Genomic DNA, 13,823 nt, shown 5'->3' with positions numbered 1-13,823 from the left:
CATACATTGTCAATAATCATAATTGCTGGGGATATTTAAAATGGCAATTCTATACCTCTAATATGTTCTTTCACAAACTTATATCGAAAACATGAAGAGGAAAAGGGACCCTGGTACTCAGATAAGGTGCCTTTCCTATAAGTGCTTATCATAATGACACCTGAACTGTGTCGTACTAAAAATGAAATGGCATCATATACTGGCATGAGCCCTGGAGCAGGAGCGAGCAGACATAAATCCTCGCCTCATTTCTCAAGTAATTTGTCCCTGACTGGATAAGCAGCTTAAGTTCTTTGGATCTCAACTGAAAACTGAAGGTTTGGAACTAAATATCAAAGTTTGTTACAGATGGGTAATCATGGAGAACAACAAGGCATTATCTTCTGTCCACATGCCTGATGGCAGGTTTTCCCGTGATCCTTCGCTTAGGGAGCTGGGGGACAGAGTAATTTTAGATACACCCTCCTCTCAGGAACTTTTGTGGTCCAGTGGAAGGAGACAGGCCCAGTGCTAAGGGGTTTTTTCATTAAATTTTAATATTGGTAGACTACTTAGAAATATCATGACATCTATTTAATTTAATATATACACTCCAAGGGCTTCCCAGGTAGCGCTATGGTAAAGAACCTGCCTGTCAATGCAGGAGGCGTAAGAGACCGAGGTTCAGTCCCTGGGTCGGGAAGATCCCCTGGAGGGGAGGGCATGGCAACCCACTCCGGTATTCTGGCCTGGGGAATATCATCGCCAGAGGACCTGGAGGACTATAGTCCACGCGGTAACAAAGAGTTGGACATGACTGAAGCAACTTAACACACACGCACATTCACTCCAAATTAAACTCAATCTAGGGAGGAAGGCTCATTTTAGACCTAACGATATTTGCCTTTTCTTTTGATTTTAGGAGTTTATTGAATGAAAAGTGCCAGAGACTGAAAAACCAAACATGAGGGTAGCAGGTAAGACACTCAATTCAGTAGGAATGGTTTTACTTCTTGAGTAACCTGTTTGTTTTGTAATGATTGAATGAGATTATAAAAAAATAATCATTTTCTATATTGAGTGCAACTGAATATAACAAACTAAATCATTATTTAGCCTTTTTACATTTTCAGGCAAATCACAACTGGAACGTTTAGTGGATTCTGTATAAGTTTTGGGGGGTAGTTTTGTTGAAATTATTTGTGCTAAATATTTTATTAGGTTTTTTAATGTTTATGTCCTTATACATTAAGCTTGTTTGCCTAGTTTTATGTATGTGTGTGTGTGCACGTGTCCCATCACAGCACTGCTGTAGAAGACATTCACATTTTACATAGATATTTCCACTAAGTAGTGTGTGTCCATCCTAGGAGAGACCTTATCATTTCTCAAAATCAAGATAGTCTTTCTTTTGATTATCATCTCATCAGTAAACAAAATATTCTTACAGGAACATCTCTAAGCGCATAGGTCTAAAAGTACATTACTTAAGCCCAGAATAAAGCAAGTTTCTCTTTCTTATATAATTCTGCATTCATTCTAGTTGAAATTAACTTTGTCATCTAGTCCATTTCTCTGATTCTGACAAATAATACCAAGGTTAATTGATGCATAATTATTCACTGAATACTGATTTTATGTTTGGCACGCTTCCTAGTATTGGTCTCAAGGGGACTACCATTAATGAAGGAATAGGAAGTTAGCTGTTAGTTTATTGCTTTTAGACTAATTAACCTCTTCTAATTAAAAAAAAGATCCTGGTTGCTTTGAAATATCCTTATAGCCATTATTCTTACAGTGAGACATTAATAAATATCTCAGGTTGATGTTTCTCAGTTTATGAAAAACAGGGACACTCTTGGACTAGAGCAATCCATGGCTGAAAGGAAGAGGGATTCTCGTGGATGGAGTGGGAGCTGTGGTGTGCTGTGGGTAGGCCCTTCCAAATTCAGAGGTGGATGGTGACAGCTCTGGAGGAGCCCCTCTGCAATAGAAGGTCCATAACTATCATCATGGAGGTGCTGCTGGTGTTCACCTGCCTGCCTCTCTCGGGGATCTTTTGCTTATTCTCTTACCAGTTGGTTTCTCCACCTCCAACTTCTCTGTCTCTTAGAGCTTTTGTTTTCTCCTAGCTCCTTTAATGGTTGCTTATAATCGAGTAGGTCTTGATTTAAAATTAAGTTCTGTCGCTAACTAGTTATATGACCTTAGTAGGCAAGTGATCTAGATTTTTCACCTTGGTTTCCTTATTTGTAAAATGAAAATAGTATCTTGAAAGGCTGTGCAAATGATATTGTGCTTATAAAGCATTTAGCTCTGTAGCAGGCACTCAGTAAATGGTGTGTGTATATATATTATATATGTGTATGTATTTATAAATATGATGTAGATAGTTTGTTTAATGTAGGCTTATGTTTAGTTTGATATGGAATTTAGTCTAGAACGTTCGTATATTATGAACTTGTTGCTTTAATCATTCTAATATTTCAGTTGTGAACAGTCAAGGTTTCATATATCTACTTTAAGGAATGGGGAAAGATTATTTGCACATGCCCCCGATGCTTAGAAAATGAGATATTTAGACTGTCACATGACATATAATCTTCCAGCCCTTGGTCTTAAATGATCAAGAAGAAACATGCCACCTGTTAACCATTCATCTGTTTAGCAAACATATGTTGAGAATATTACATATGTTGAGAGTATGTTCAAGGCACTCTGCTAGACCCCGTGAGGGAAGAGTTCAAAGCCCAGTGGAATTTTACCTCCTCACACAGATGACCCGTAGTCAGTCTTGAAAACAGGAGGCAGTTTTGGGAGCAGGAGAAGGTCCATGCAGGAGGCAGGGATGGGAACTGATTAGTAGCTGGGCTTCCTCCTTGCCATCTCATTTCTATGTTTATAGAGCGTCATAAGCCCTTCTGGTTGCCATAAGTTCATTCACTTCCCTCCCCTGTAAGGATGCTTTCCCAGTCATTTCAGGTGTATAAAATTAGGATGAACACAGCTCTTTTTTCCTCTTCCTTACCCATTGAGTTGAATTTGGGTAGTTTCTCCTAAGAACGTGGTACTTTGGTGTTAGTGACAAAGCACTGGGCTGTGTCAGGATCCCCGGGCTCCTGTTCTTGTGCTGCTGCTAAGAGAGCTGTAATCTTGGGCACCTGCCTCGCTTGGGGACTTTGTTTCCTCAAGGATAGTGCGAGATGACAGCTGATCCTTCACATCAGTGTAAATGGAATTTTTAGTAACCTGAGAGGAGCATGGAGATTATACAGAAAATTATTAATATTGTTTCTGAATAAACTAATGAGATGTCTCTGAAATTCTAAGAGTAAGAAGATGCTGTTCCTTTCCAGTCATTTTCGTTTCTGTTCCTTTCTCATACTTTCACTTTCTAAGATTTGATTAGCTGTGGAGAAGAAAGACAAGTGATGATTCATATTAAGCAGTTAATTAGTTCGTAGCAGTGCTATATCTAAAGCACTCAGAAATGGTTGAAGATAGGTATGGAAGGCTAAGAGTGCTCACAAAGCTTACCATGTAACCATTTAAGGACGCGAATGAAGTAGGTACTGAATTAAGTCCTGCAGGAGTGGGGAAGGCATGTCTTAAACTTCGATGTTAAGTACGAGGGGAGATATTATGGTTCACCATACCAGGAGTACTTGTGTGCGCCACGAGATATGTAGGTTGGTGAGGCCAGTAAACTCATTACAGTTCACTTGAGAACTCCTTGCCGAGTGGACATGCTGTCTGTCGCCTTAGTGTCCCCAGAAGGTTCAGTGTTTTTGTGTCCTCTGTGACTAGCACTGCCCTTTATAACTGAAAAGGACTGGAAGTGAGTCATCCCACATACTTGGCGTTGGCATTCCATTAGTCATGATACTTTTGTGTAGTCAGTCAGAAGTTGATAGCAGGTCATTTTTTGTTTTACGTGTGAAAACTAGCAGATGACTTAAAACAGTCCTGTGGCTAGGTTGCTAGCCAATCTCATACTTCTTGATTAGCAAAGGCAATCAGATTGACTGTTGGTATACTTTTTGTTGTAACTCAAGTAAAATTAAAATCCAGTAATGAGTATTATTAAATATTTAATAGTCTTAGGAAGTTTTAATATACACTTATACTTTTTCATGGTAATGCATAATACAAAGTTCTGTGGGCTCATAAGTTCATGTTCAATTGTTTCTACCCTTTATATAGGTGCTGCAAAGTTGGTGGTTGCTGTGGCAGTATTTTTACTGACATTCTATGTTATTTCTCAAGTATTCGAAATAAAAATGGATGCAAGTTTAGGAAATCTATTTGGTAAGTTTTTATTTTTTTCCCCCTTTCTTGAATTTCATCTGTGATGAGATTGTCTTTAAATTTTTATGAGTTATCAACATTGAGTCACTCTGCTGTTTAGTCTGTCTAGAAAAGAAAATGTAATTATATTGGTAAGTGCAATTCATTAGAATATTTTAAAATACACAATAGAAAATCTTACAATTAATTTGATATAAAGCATTAATCTTCTTTTCAACATTTTGAATGTATTTAGTGGGGCCTATTTTATGTGTGCCTAGACTCTGATGCTGGGAAAGGTTGGGGGCTGGAGGAGAAGGGGACGACCGAGAATGAGATGGCTGGATGGCATCACCGACTCTGTGGACATGAGTTTGAGTGAACTCCGGGAGTTGGTGATGGACAGGGAGGCCTGGCGTGCTGTGATTCATGGGGTCGCGGAGAGTCGGACACGACTGAGCAACTGAACTGAACTGAGGGATATTAATCATGGCATTTTAAATACACATTCTAGAAGATATCACACCCTATTTGAATTGGCTGCTTAAAAACTTGGAGCCAATTCTATCCCTCAATTAGCAAGTGATTAGGAGTCATGATAAAACATTTTAAATAGACATAGATATCCATCTTGCTTTTCCTACCCTCATTTTCTTTCTGCAACATTTTTCTTTTTACCAATTTATTTGATGCTGTGTTGTAAATGTCCCACTATAAGCTGCCTTACTTCAGTTTTAAACAAAATCTTTTAAGTTGATAAAATAAGTTAACATTTGAAATATTTGAATAAGCTTTGGCTGAGCACTGTTTAAAGTATTAAAAAATTACTAATGAAAGGTCAGACTGTGGAACATAGAAACAGTGTTTTGACCTAGTAGGCAGGAGATCAGAGGAAACAGCCTTGAGATCTCTGGAAAAGTTCGTGAGTTTTGCTTTCCATAAGTTAGTATTTGGAGGGGATCCCCAAGACCTAATATACTCCCTCTCATATCTAGTTTCAAGACTCCCTTAAATCACTGCTTATCCAATTTTTTGATATCAGAGGAATCTCTAGGGAATCTTGATAAATGCAGGTTCTGATTCAATGTTTGGGATGGGTTCTGATTCAGTGTTTGGGATGGGGCCTGAGAGTCTGCATTTCAAGCTCCTAGGTGATGGCTGATTTCCTATCCAGAGACCATGTACTAGGTATTGGGCTTTAGACAGTTCTGACATGTAGTCCTTAATTTCTGTACATATTTATTTTTATACATTTTCAGGTGACTTTTCTTACAATGGCTACTTAAAGTGCTTCCTTGTATTGCACCAAATTCTATGTTTTATACTCCCAAGTAATTTTAGTCCATTGGTCTTACTTCTACCTGATGGATCTCTCACATAGTTAAGCTGTGGTCTCCACCAGGCCTTTGTCTAAGGTTTTATCTTATCAACTCATGAAACCCTCCCTTTGAACCATTCTTCTTAACGTGCTGGTTATTTTCCTCCTAACCATCTATTTTTTGGCACCCAACTTAAAATGAGGTATCCAGGATAAAGCACAGAATAGTTGTTGCAAAGTGTAGTGAGACATGTCTTGACTTCTGGGCTGTGTTCTGTTACTGCAGAGGGCCAGCCTGGCTGCTTTGAGAGCACAGCTGGTTTCAATCAAAGGGTGGGGCGAAAACTGGGAAGGCATTTAGGACTTGTTCAGTGTTGCTGTGGAAACAGTGTGTTGTAGCTAGTTCTTCTAAGAAAGGTTATGGTAAAGGAAGTTGGTTATGGGATCCTAGCTCAAGGCCAAAGTTGAACATTTTTTTTTTCCTTTTTGATGTAAGGGAGAGGCTTTGGCTTGTCTGTAGTCCTTGGGCAAAAAGTCATTGAATTACAAATCAACAGGAAGAGATTGAACAGACAGAAAAGGAGGATCCTTAAGAGAAGGTGGCAGTGGGATCATTGGTACAAATGAAAAATTGGGGAAAAATCCACTGTTTTCAGAGAGAAGAGATTGTGTGAGGTCACAGTGTTTCTCTGGTTTGGATCATCTCTAGTTTGGATGGTCTATTTGGGCATCTCAGAGATGTTCCTGTGTCCTATTTCTCATCTTTGATATCTGCCTGTGTCAACACTGCCAAAGGGATTCTCTCAAAACTCTTGAACCTTCAGTATTTCCAGCTACTGGAGAGTAAAATCTAAGCTCCCTACCAGAATAGCACTCAGCCCTGGCCTGCTTCTACCTTCCTGACCTGTACTTCCCCTCAGCCACTTGTTGTGTCCATGTGCATGTGATCTTTAGACACAAACCCTCAGCCTTTGTTCATGCTGATTCCTTGTTGTTCAGTCTCTAGGTCATGTCCAGCTCTTTGCAACCCCATGGACTATAGCCTGCGAAGCTCCTCTGTCCTCCATTATCTCTAAGCTCAGTTCACTTCAGTCACTCAGACGTGTCTGACTGCCTGTGACCCCAAGAACCACGCAGCACACCAGGCTGCCCTGTCCATCACCAACCCCCTGAGTTTACTCAAACTCATGTCCCTTGAGTTGGTGATACCATCCAACCATCTCATCCTCTGTCGTCCCCTTCTCCTCCCACCCTCAATCTTTCCAAGAATCAGGGTCTTTTCCAGTGAGTCAGCTCTTGGCATCAGGTGGCTAAAGGATTGAAGTTTCACTTTCAGCATCAGTCCTTCCAGTGAACACCCAGAACTGATCTCCTTTAGGATAGACTGGTTGGATCTCTTTGCAGTCCAAGGGACTCTCAAGAGTCTTCTCCAACACCACAGTTCAAAAGCATCAATTCTTCGGCGCTCAGCTTTCTTTATAGTCCAACTCTCACATCCATATGTTACTACTGGAAAAACCACAGCCTTGACTATACAGACCTTTGTTGACAAAGTAATATTTCTGCTTTTTAATATGCTGTCTAGGTTGGTTATAACTCTCCTTGGCTGCAGTCACCATCTGAAGTGATTTTGGAGCCCAAAAAAATAAAGTCAGCCACTGTTGCCACTGTTTCCCCATCTTTTGCCATGAAGTGATGGGACCAGATGCCATGATCTTAGTTTTCTGAATGTTGAGCTTCAAGCCAAGTTTTTCACTCACCTCTTTCACTTTCATCAAGAGGGTCTTTAGATCTTCTTTACTTTCTGCCGTAAGGGTGATGTCATCTGCATATCTGAGGTTATTAATATTTCTGCCGGCAATCTTGATTCCAGCTTGTGCTTCATCCAGCCCAGCGTTTCTCATGATGTACTCTGCTTATAAGTTAAAATAAGCAGGGTGACAATATACAGCCTTGACTTACTCCTTTTCCTGTTTGGTACCAGTCTGTTGTTCCATGTCCTGTAACTGCATACAGGTTGCTTCCTGACCTACATACAGGTTTCTGAAGAGGCAGGTCAGCTGGTCTTCTATCCCCATTTCTTTCAGAATTTTCCACAGTTTATTGTGATCCACACAGTCAAAGGCTTTGGCGTAGTCAATAAAGCAGAAACAGATGTTTTTCTGGAACTCTCTTGCTTTTTCCATGATCCAGCCAATGTTGGCAATTTGATCTCTGATTCCTCTGCCTTTTCTAAAACCAGCTGTACATCTGGAAGTTCATGGTTCACGCATTGTTGAAGCCTGGCTTGGAGAATTTTGAGCATGACTTTACTAGCGTGTGAGATGAGTGCAATTGTGCAGTAGTTTGAGCATTCTTTGGCATTGCCTTTCTTTGGGATTGGAATGAAAACTGACCTTTTCCAGTCCTGTGGACACTGCCAAGTTTTCCAAATTTGCTGACATTGAGTGCAGCACTTTCACAGTATCGTCTTTCAGGATTTGAAGTAGCTCAACTGGAATCCATCACCTCCACTAACTTTGTTCATAGTGATGCTTCCTAAGGCCCACTTGACTTCACATTCCAGGATGTCTGGCTCTAGGTGAGTGATCACACCATCACAATTATCTGGGTCGTGAAGGTCTTTTTTGTACAGTTCTTCTGTGTATTCTTGCCACCTCTTCTTAATATCTTCTACTTCTGTTAGGTCCATACTATTTCTGTCCTTTACTGAGCCCATCTTTGCATGAAATATTCCCTTGGTATCTCTAATTTTCTTGAAGAGATCTCTAGTTTTTCCCATTCTATTGTTTTCCTCTATTTCTTTGCACTGATCATTGAGGAAGGCTTTCTTATCTCTCCTTGCTATTCTTTGGAACTCTGCATTCAAATGGGTATATCTTTCCTTTTCTCCTTTGCTTTCACTTCCCTTCTTTTCACAGCTATGTGTAAGGCCTCCTCAGGCAGCCATTTTGCTTTTTTGCATTTCTCTTTCTTGGGGATGGTCTTGATCCCTGTCTCCTGTACAATGTCATGAACCTCTGTCCATAGTCCATCAGGCACTCTATCAGATTTAATCCCTTAAATCTATTTCTCTCTTCTATTGTATAATCAAAAGGGATTTGATTTAGGTCATACGTGAATGGTCTAGTGGTTTCCCCAGTTTCTTTAAGTCTGAATTTGGCAATAAGGAGTTCATGATATGAGCCACAGTCAGCTCCCGGTCTTGTTTTTGCTGACTGTATAGAGCTTCTCCATCTTTGGCTGCAAAGAATATACTCAGTCTGATTTTGGTGTTGACCATCTGGTGATGTCCATGTGTAGAGTCTTCTCTTGTGGTGTTGGAAGAGGGTGTTTGCTATGACCAGTGCATTCTCTTGGCAAAAGTCTACTAGCCTTTGCCCTGCTTCATTCTGTACTCCAAGGCCAAATTTGCCTGTTATTCCACGTGTTTCTTGACTTCCTACTTTTTCATTTCCAGTCCCCTATAATGAATGAAAAGGACATCTTTTTTGGGTGTTAGTTCTAAAAGGTCTTGTTTGTTTTCGTAGAACTGTTCAACTTATTCACTGTTACTGGTTGAGGCCTAGACTTGGATTACGATGATATTGAATGGTTTGCCTTGGAAATGAACAGAGATCATTTTGTCGTTTAAGAATTTGCTCAAATTCATGTCCATTGAGTCGGTGATGCTATCTAATCCTCTCAACTTCTGCCGTCCCTTTCTTCTTTTGCCTTCAATCTTTTCCAGCATCAGGGTCTTTTCCAGTGAGTTCGCTCTTCGCATCAGGTGGCCAAAGTATTGGAGCTTCAGCATCAGTCCTTCCACCAGGGTTGACTTCCTTTAGGATTGACTCTCCTTAGGACTCTCAAGAGTCTTCTCCAACACCACAGTTTGAAAGCATCAATTCTTTGGTGCTCAGCCTTCCTTATGGTCCACCTCTCATATCTGTACATGACTACTGGAAAAACCATAGCTTTGACTCTGCTGATTCTTTACCTACACATCTTTCTTTCTCTCTCCCCTTCATCTGTTAACTCGTTTTTCAAAACTGCACGAATGCCCCTTCTTGGGAGAAATGGTATTTGAGTCTCCCTCTTTTCCCTGTTAGATTGTTTCTCCTTTTTGTAAACTGTCAGTTCTACTGCTTAGTACTTATATCTCAATTTGACCTGATTTTATTCTGCCATAAATTATAGAATTTCTTCAGCAGCATTCTTTATCATGTATTTCGCTTTCCTTACTGGAGAACAAATGTTGGGAGCATTAATGTCTTGCTGACTCACCCAGCATCTAGCACCAGATCCTGTAGATAGTACATGCTGATTGAATGGAAAATGAATGTAGATAATTGAAGATTAGGACTTTTGTGTAGAGAAAGAGTATTTTCAAAGTAGGATTTGTTTAAAGCTGTGTTAGTTGTCAAGCCCCTGATCATCAGCTGTGAACAAACACTGAGCTGCTTTAACTAAGGGAGTTGTCTGTGTTAATTTTCATTTCTCCTAATGTTAGGAACCTGCAAGTTTTTATTGTATGTGTTTTAGCTATTTAGTTTAGACATTCTTTGGGCAAATGGTTTATTTTGTTGTCATCATTGAAGTTGTATTCTTTATCCATCTACAGAGCCTTATTGGATTCCAATCTATTGAATTGTTGAAAATTTAATTTGTGTGGTTATTTTTAATTCTCATTTCAGAATAATTGAGCAAAAATGGAGATATGGTTGTATTTGTCATTTGTTGAGCATCTAACTTAAATTTAGCTGACGTTAAGATTGTTTCTATAATCAGTATTTTAGAGGGCCTCATGAGGCTAACTATAGTTCTTTGGGTGGTGAATTTTTCCCATCTTTCAATTTGTTGATTTAATAACTTACTTGATAGTTTATGTAAATTTACATTTGAGTTGATTAGATAGTACTGTTTTAGAAAAATAAGACAAACATTTCTAGAAATGACAAATGAAAATTCTGCCTAAAATTAGTTGAATATACAAATATAAATTGTGATTTTTTTTTTTAAGCAATCTTTAACAAAACTTTTTGAGATAATTATAGATTCATGTGCATTTGTAAGAAGTAATATAGAGAGATTCTATATACCCTTTACTCAGTTTCCCATTGGTAACATCTTAAATTCCATACAGTATCACACCAGGCCATCAATGTGGGTACAGTCTACCAGTCTTATTTATGATTGTGGCTTTAATACAGGATTAGTTTTCAATATGGATACTTAACAAAAATGTGCTGAAAGTAGTCCAAATTATTTTTACATATATTGATGCAGTCAATCCTTACTATTCTATTGAGTTAATTTATTTTTACCCTTTAAATTTAAACCATTGAAATAATATATATGTAAATCACTTGAGCTATTATTAAAAGCTAAAGTACAAAATAATTATATTAGATTTCTTTAGCCTGGCTCATTGAAACATTCACTGGAAAAAAAAAATCAGAAATGTTTGTTGTTTCCTTGAAGTAAAAAACTGTATATATTGAAAGACCTTAAGAATTAAAGCCATCAAGGTAGTTTGAGGAATTAAAGTTGCAGAAAAGGAGGTATTTTTGTGTTTGTAAGCTGTGCCCATACTCTATAACCATCCTGTTTGATTTATGAAATTTTACCTGTTTACCCTCCAGGTGTTAAAAATTCTCAGAACTGCAGGCCAGATAGAGGGCTTTTGCTTATACATATTGGATAAAATTAGTTTTAATCTGAAAATATGTTCACAAAGGCTTTTTTCTCCTCCTTTGAACATCTTCTTCCCTTCAGTTCAGTTCAGTTCAGTCGCTCAGTCGTGTCCGACTCTTTGCGACCCCATGAATCACAGCACGCCAGGCCTTCCTGTCCGTCACCAACTCCCGGAGTTCACTCAAACTCATGTCCATTACACAAATTAAATGGAGGTAATTTGCTCAAAAGTTATTTACTCAAAAGTCTGATGATTAAGAAACATTTACCCCAGATTGTGTCCCAGTAAAGTTTTTAAATTGAATAACATTATTATTTATTTATTAATCTCAAGTTTCCCAGTCAAACCAGTTTGATCATTTAGAGGCTCATCTTTGATTTTCCTTCTACCTCCTTTTCATCAGCCACACTCTTCCTTTGAATGTTAGCAGATTATTGATGTCTCTAAGATTTCTTTTATCAGCCCTCTCCTCATTTTAAATCCTCTCTTTGCACGACCTCATCATTTGCCAGTTTACCAGTTTGTATCTTCGTCCCCGGTCTCATTTATAGCTGGCCTTTAGACTTCCACCCAGATCATCTCAAAGTATCTTAAAATGAACAGGTCCACAGGGAACTCAGCATCCATCCCACACCCTATCTCCTCGCTAGATAACAAACATCATGAGTGAGAGATGGTGTTTTTTTTCCTTTAGCTCATGTGAAGGGATGAAGGAATGCTTCTAAAGGTGGATGTCTGAGAAGTAAACTTGATTCCTCCCTTCCCTTCATGCCTCCTTCGGGTCTGTTCCACAGTCTTGTCAGTGTTGCTGCCTTAGTTGTTCTGAGCCCATCGACTACTTTCAAACCCACAGTCACTACCTTTGTTTCAGCCGCTACCTGTTTTTAACCTGATTACTTTAGCAGCGTCCCTGTCCTTGTGGACTCATCTCAAGTCTTGAACCCTCTGGAGTCTGTTCCCCACTCTGAAGTCAAAAGAATGGTCCTGAAAGCTCCCTATCCTGGCTTCCGGCTCTTCGAAGGACCAGTGGATTTTGTACCTGTGATCACTAGACCTCAGACAGTCCCATTTGGGGGGCGATGCAGTGTGAGTTTGGGTGCTCGAATGAGATATGGCTTTGAAAACTGATTCTTATCAATGACTGACTATGGTTAGGACAAATCCAATCGGTGAACCTATCTGATGTCAATTTCTTTCTCTTTAAAACAGAAGTGTTAGCGTTAGTTGTTCAGTTGTGTCCGACTCTGCAACCCCTGGCTCTTCTGTGGAATTCTCCAGGCAAGAATACTGGAGTGGGTTGCCCTTCCCTCCTCCAGAGGATCTTCTCAACCCAGGGATCGAACCCCAGGTCTCCAGAACTGCAGACAGATTCTTTATGTTTTAACCACCAGGGAAGCTCCAAGGTCATGAGCAAATCAATAATACATGTTAAAGTACTTGATAGAGTACCCCACGTATGTGAATGAGCTGTCATATTATCTGTGTTCTGATCCCACTGTCTTCCATGTATCTTTCTGTCATAAGTTAGGTATACAAGCATTCCTGATTTGAACAGTGTTCTAACACCTGAGCCTGATAGTATGTGTTTGTTTAGGTCTAAGTGAAATTGAGACTTTCTAGTCTACATGCTGTTAATCACTGGTTGCTAGTTACTCTCTGATTTTCATTTTCTTATTTACAAAAGTGAGAGCTTTGGGCCAGATGGTGTCTAGAATTTATCTTTCCCTTTTATAATTAAGGAAATTGAAAGAATGAGCCCCAGCACCTTCATTTACTAATTGATCATTTTTTATTTCCTTCAAGTCTTTGTCCTTATCCATTCTTGTTCTTAGTACTCACAGATAAAGTTGATTTTTTGCTTTATTCCATATATTAAACTTTTCCCATGTGACTGCATTGCCTTTATGACTTCAGTGGTGCATAGTATTCTGAGTATTCTGTAGAGTTGATGACCTTCAGTTACTTAGTCATCTTCCTGTTTTTAAACATTTACATGTTATTTTCAGTCTTAGCATTCTGTTCTGTTCTCTCTTTCAGTACTGGTTTTACAGGAAATTCACAGTTACCGAAACAGTACAGAACTAAAAACTAAATGTCTATTTATAGTCAAACAGCTGGCAAGCATTTATGACACCACATGCTTATTAGCCAAATCCGGAAATGGCTATCACAATACTATTGATTATCTATATTGTATTCTCAGGTGGATCTAATGGTAAGGAACCTACCTGCCAATGCAAGAGTCTCAGGCTTAACCCCTGGGTCAGAAAGACCCCCTAGAGGAGGTTACAGCAACCTGCTTCGGTATTCTTGCCTGGAGAATCCCATGGACAGAGGAGCCTGGAGGGCCCCAGTCCATAGGGTCTCGAAGAGTCAAACACAACTAACGCAACTTAGCACACATAGCATGGGCTAGGATCAAATGTTAGTGCTTTTAAGAAGTTCTAAGTGTAGATTTCTAGGTTAAGATCTACTGCATTCAGGTTAAGATTGATCAGGAAATTCTGGCTTCCTTTAACTGATAAATGATTTTTTTTTAAAACCCTCTTAGTAATGACCTTT

At 39.2% G+C, this 13,823-nt stretch overlaps 1 protein-coding gene across 1 annotated transcript in view; it reads left to right on the top strand.

The window, feature by feature from the left end:
- FAM3C (FAM3 metabolism regulating signaling molecule C) overlaps positions 1-13,823 on the top strand; it is a 57,958-nt gene that overhangs the window by 17,096 nt on the left and 27,039 nt on the right. The window contains exons 2-3 of the mRNA XM_055421177.2: positions 902-956; positions 4,183-4,287. Coding sequence (XP_055277152.1) covers positions 944-956; positions 4,183-4,287 — 118 coding nt within the window. The 5' untranslated portion in view covers positions 902-943. The remainder of the gene's footprint in view (positions 1-901; positions 957-4,182; positions 4,288-13,823) is intronic.

This window comes from Moschus berezovskii, chromosome 3 (assembly GCF_049115385.1).
Source record: "Moschus berezovskii isolate FMDL1 chromosome 3, NW_MosBer_1.0, whole genome shotgun sequence".
NCBI classification, from domain to species: domain Eukaryota; kingdom Metazoa; phylum Chordata; class Mammalia; order Artiodactyla; family Moschidae; genus Moschus; species Moschus berezovskii.
The sequence above is the reverse complement of the archived record's forward strand: the minus strand, read 5'-3'. Positions and strand labels throughout refer to the sequence as shown.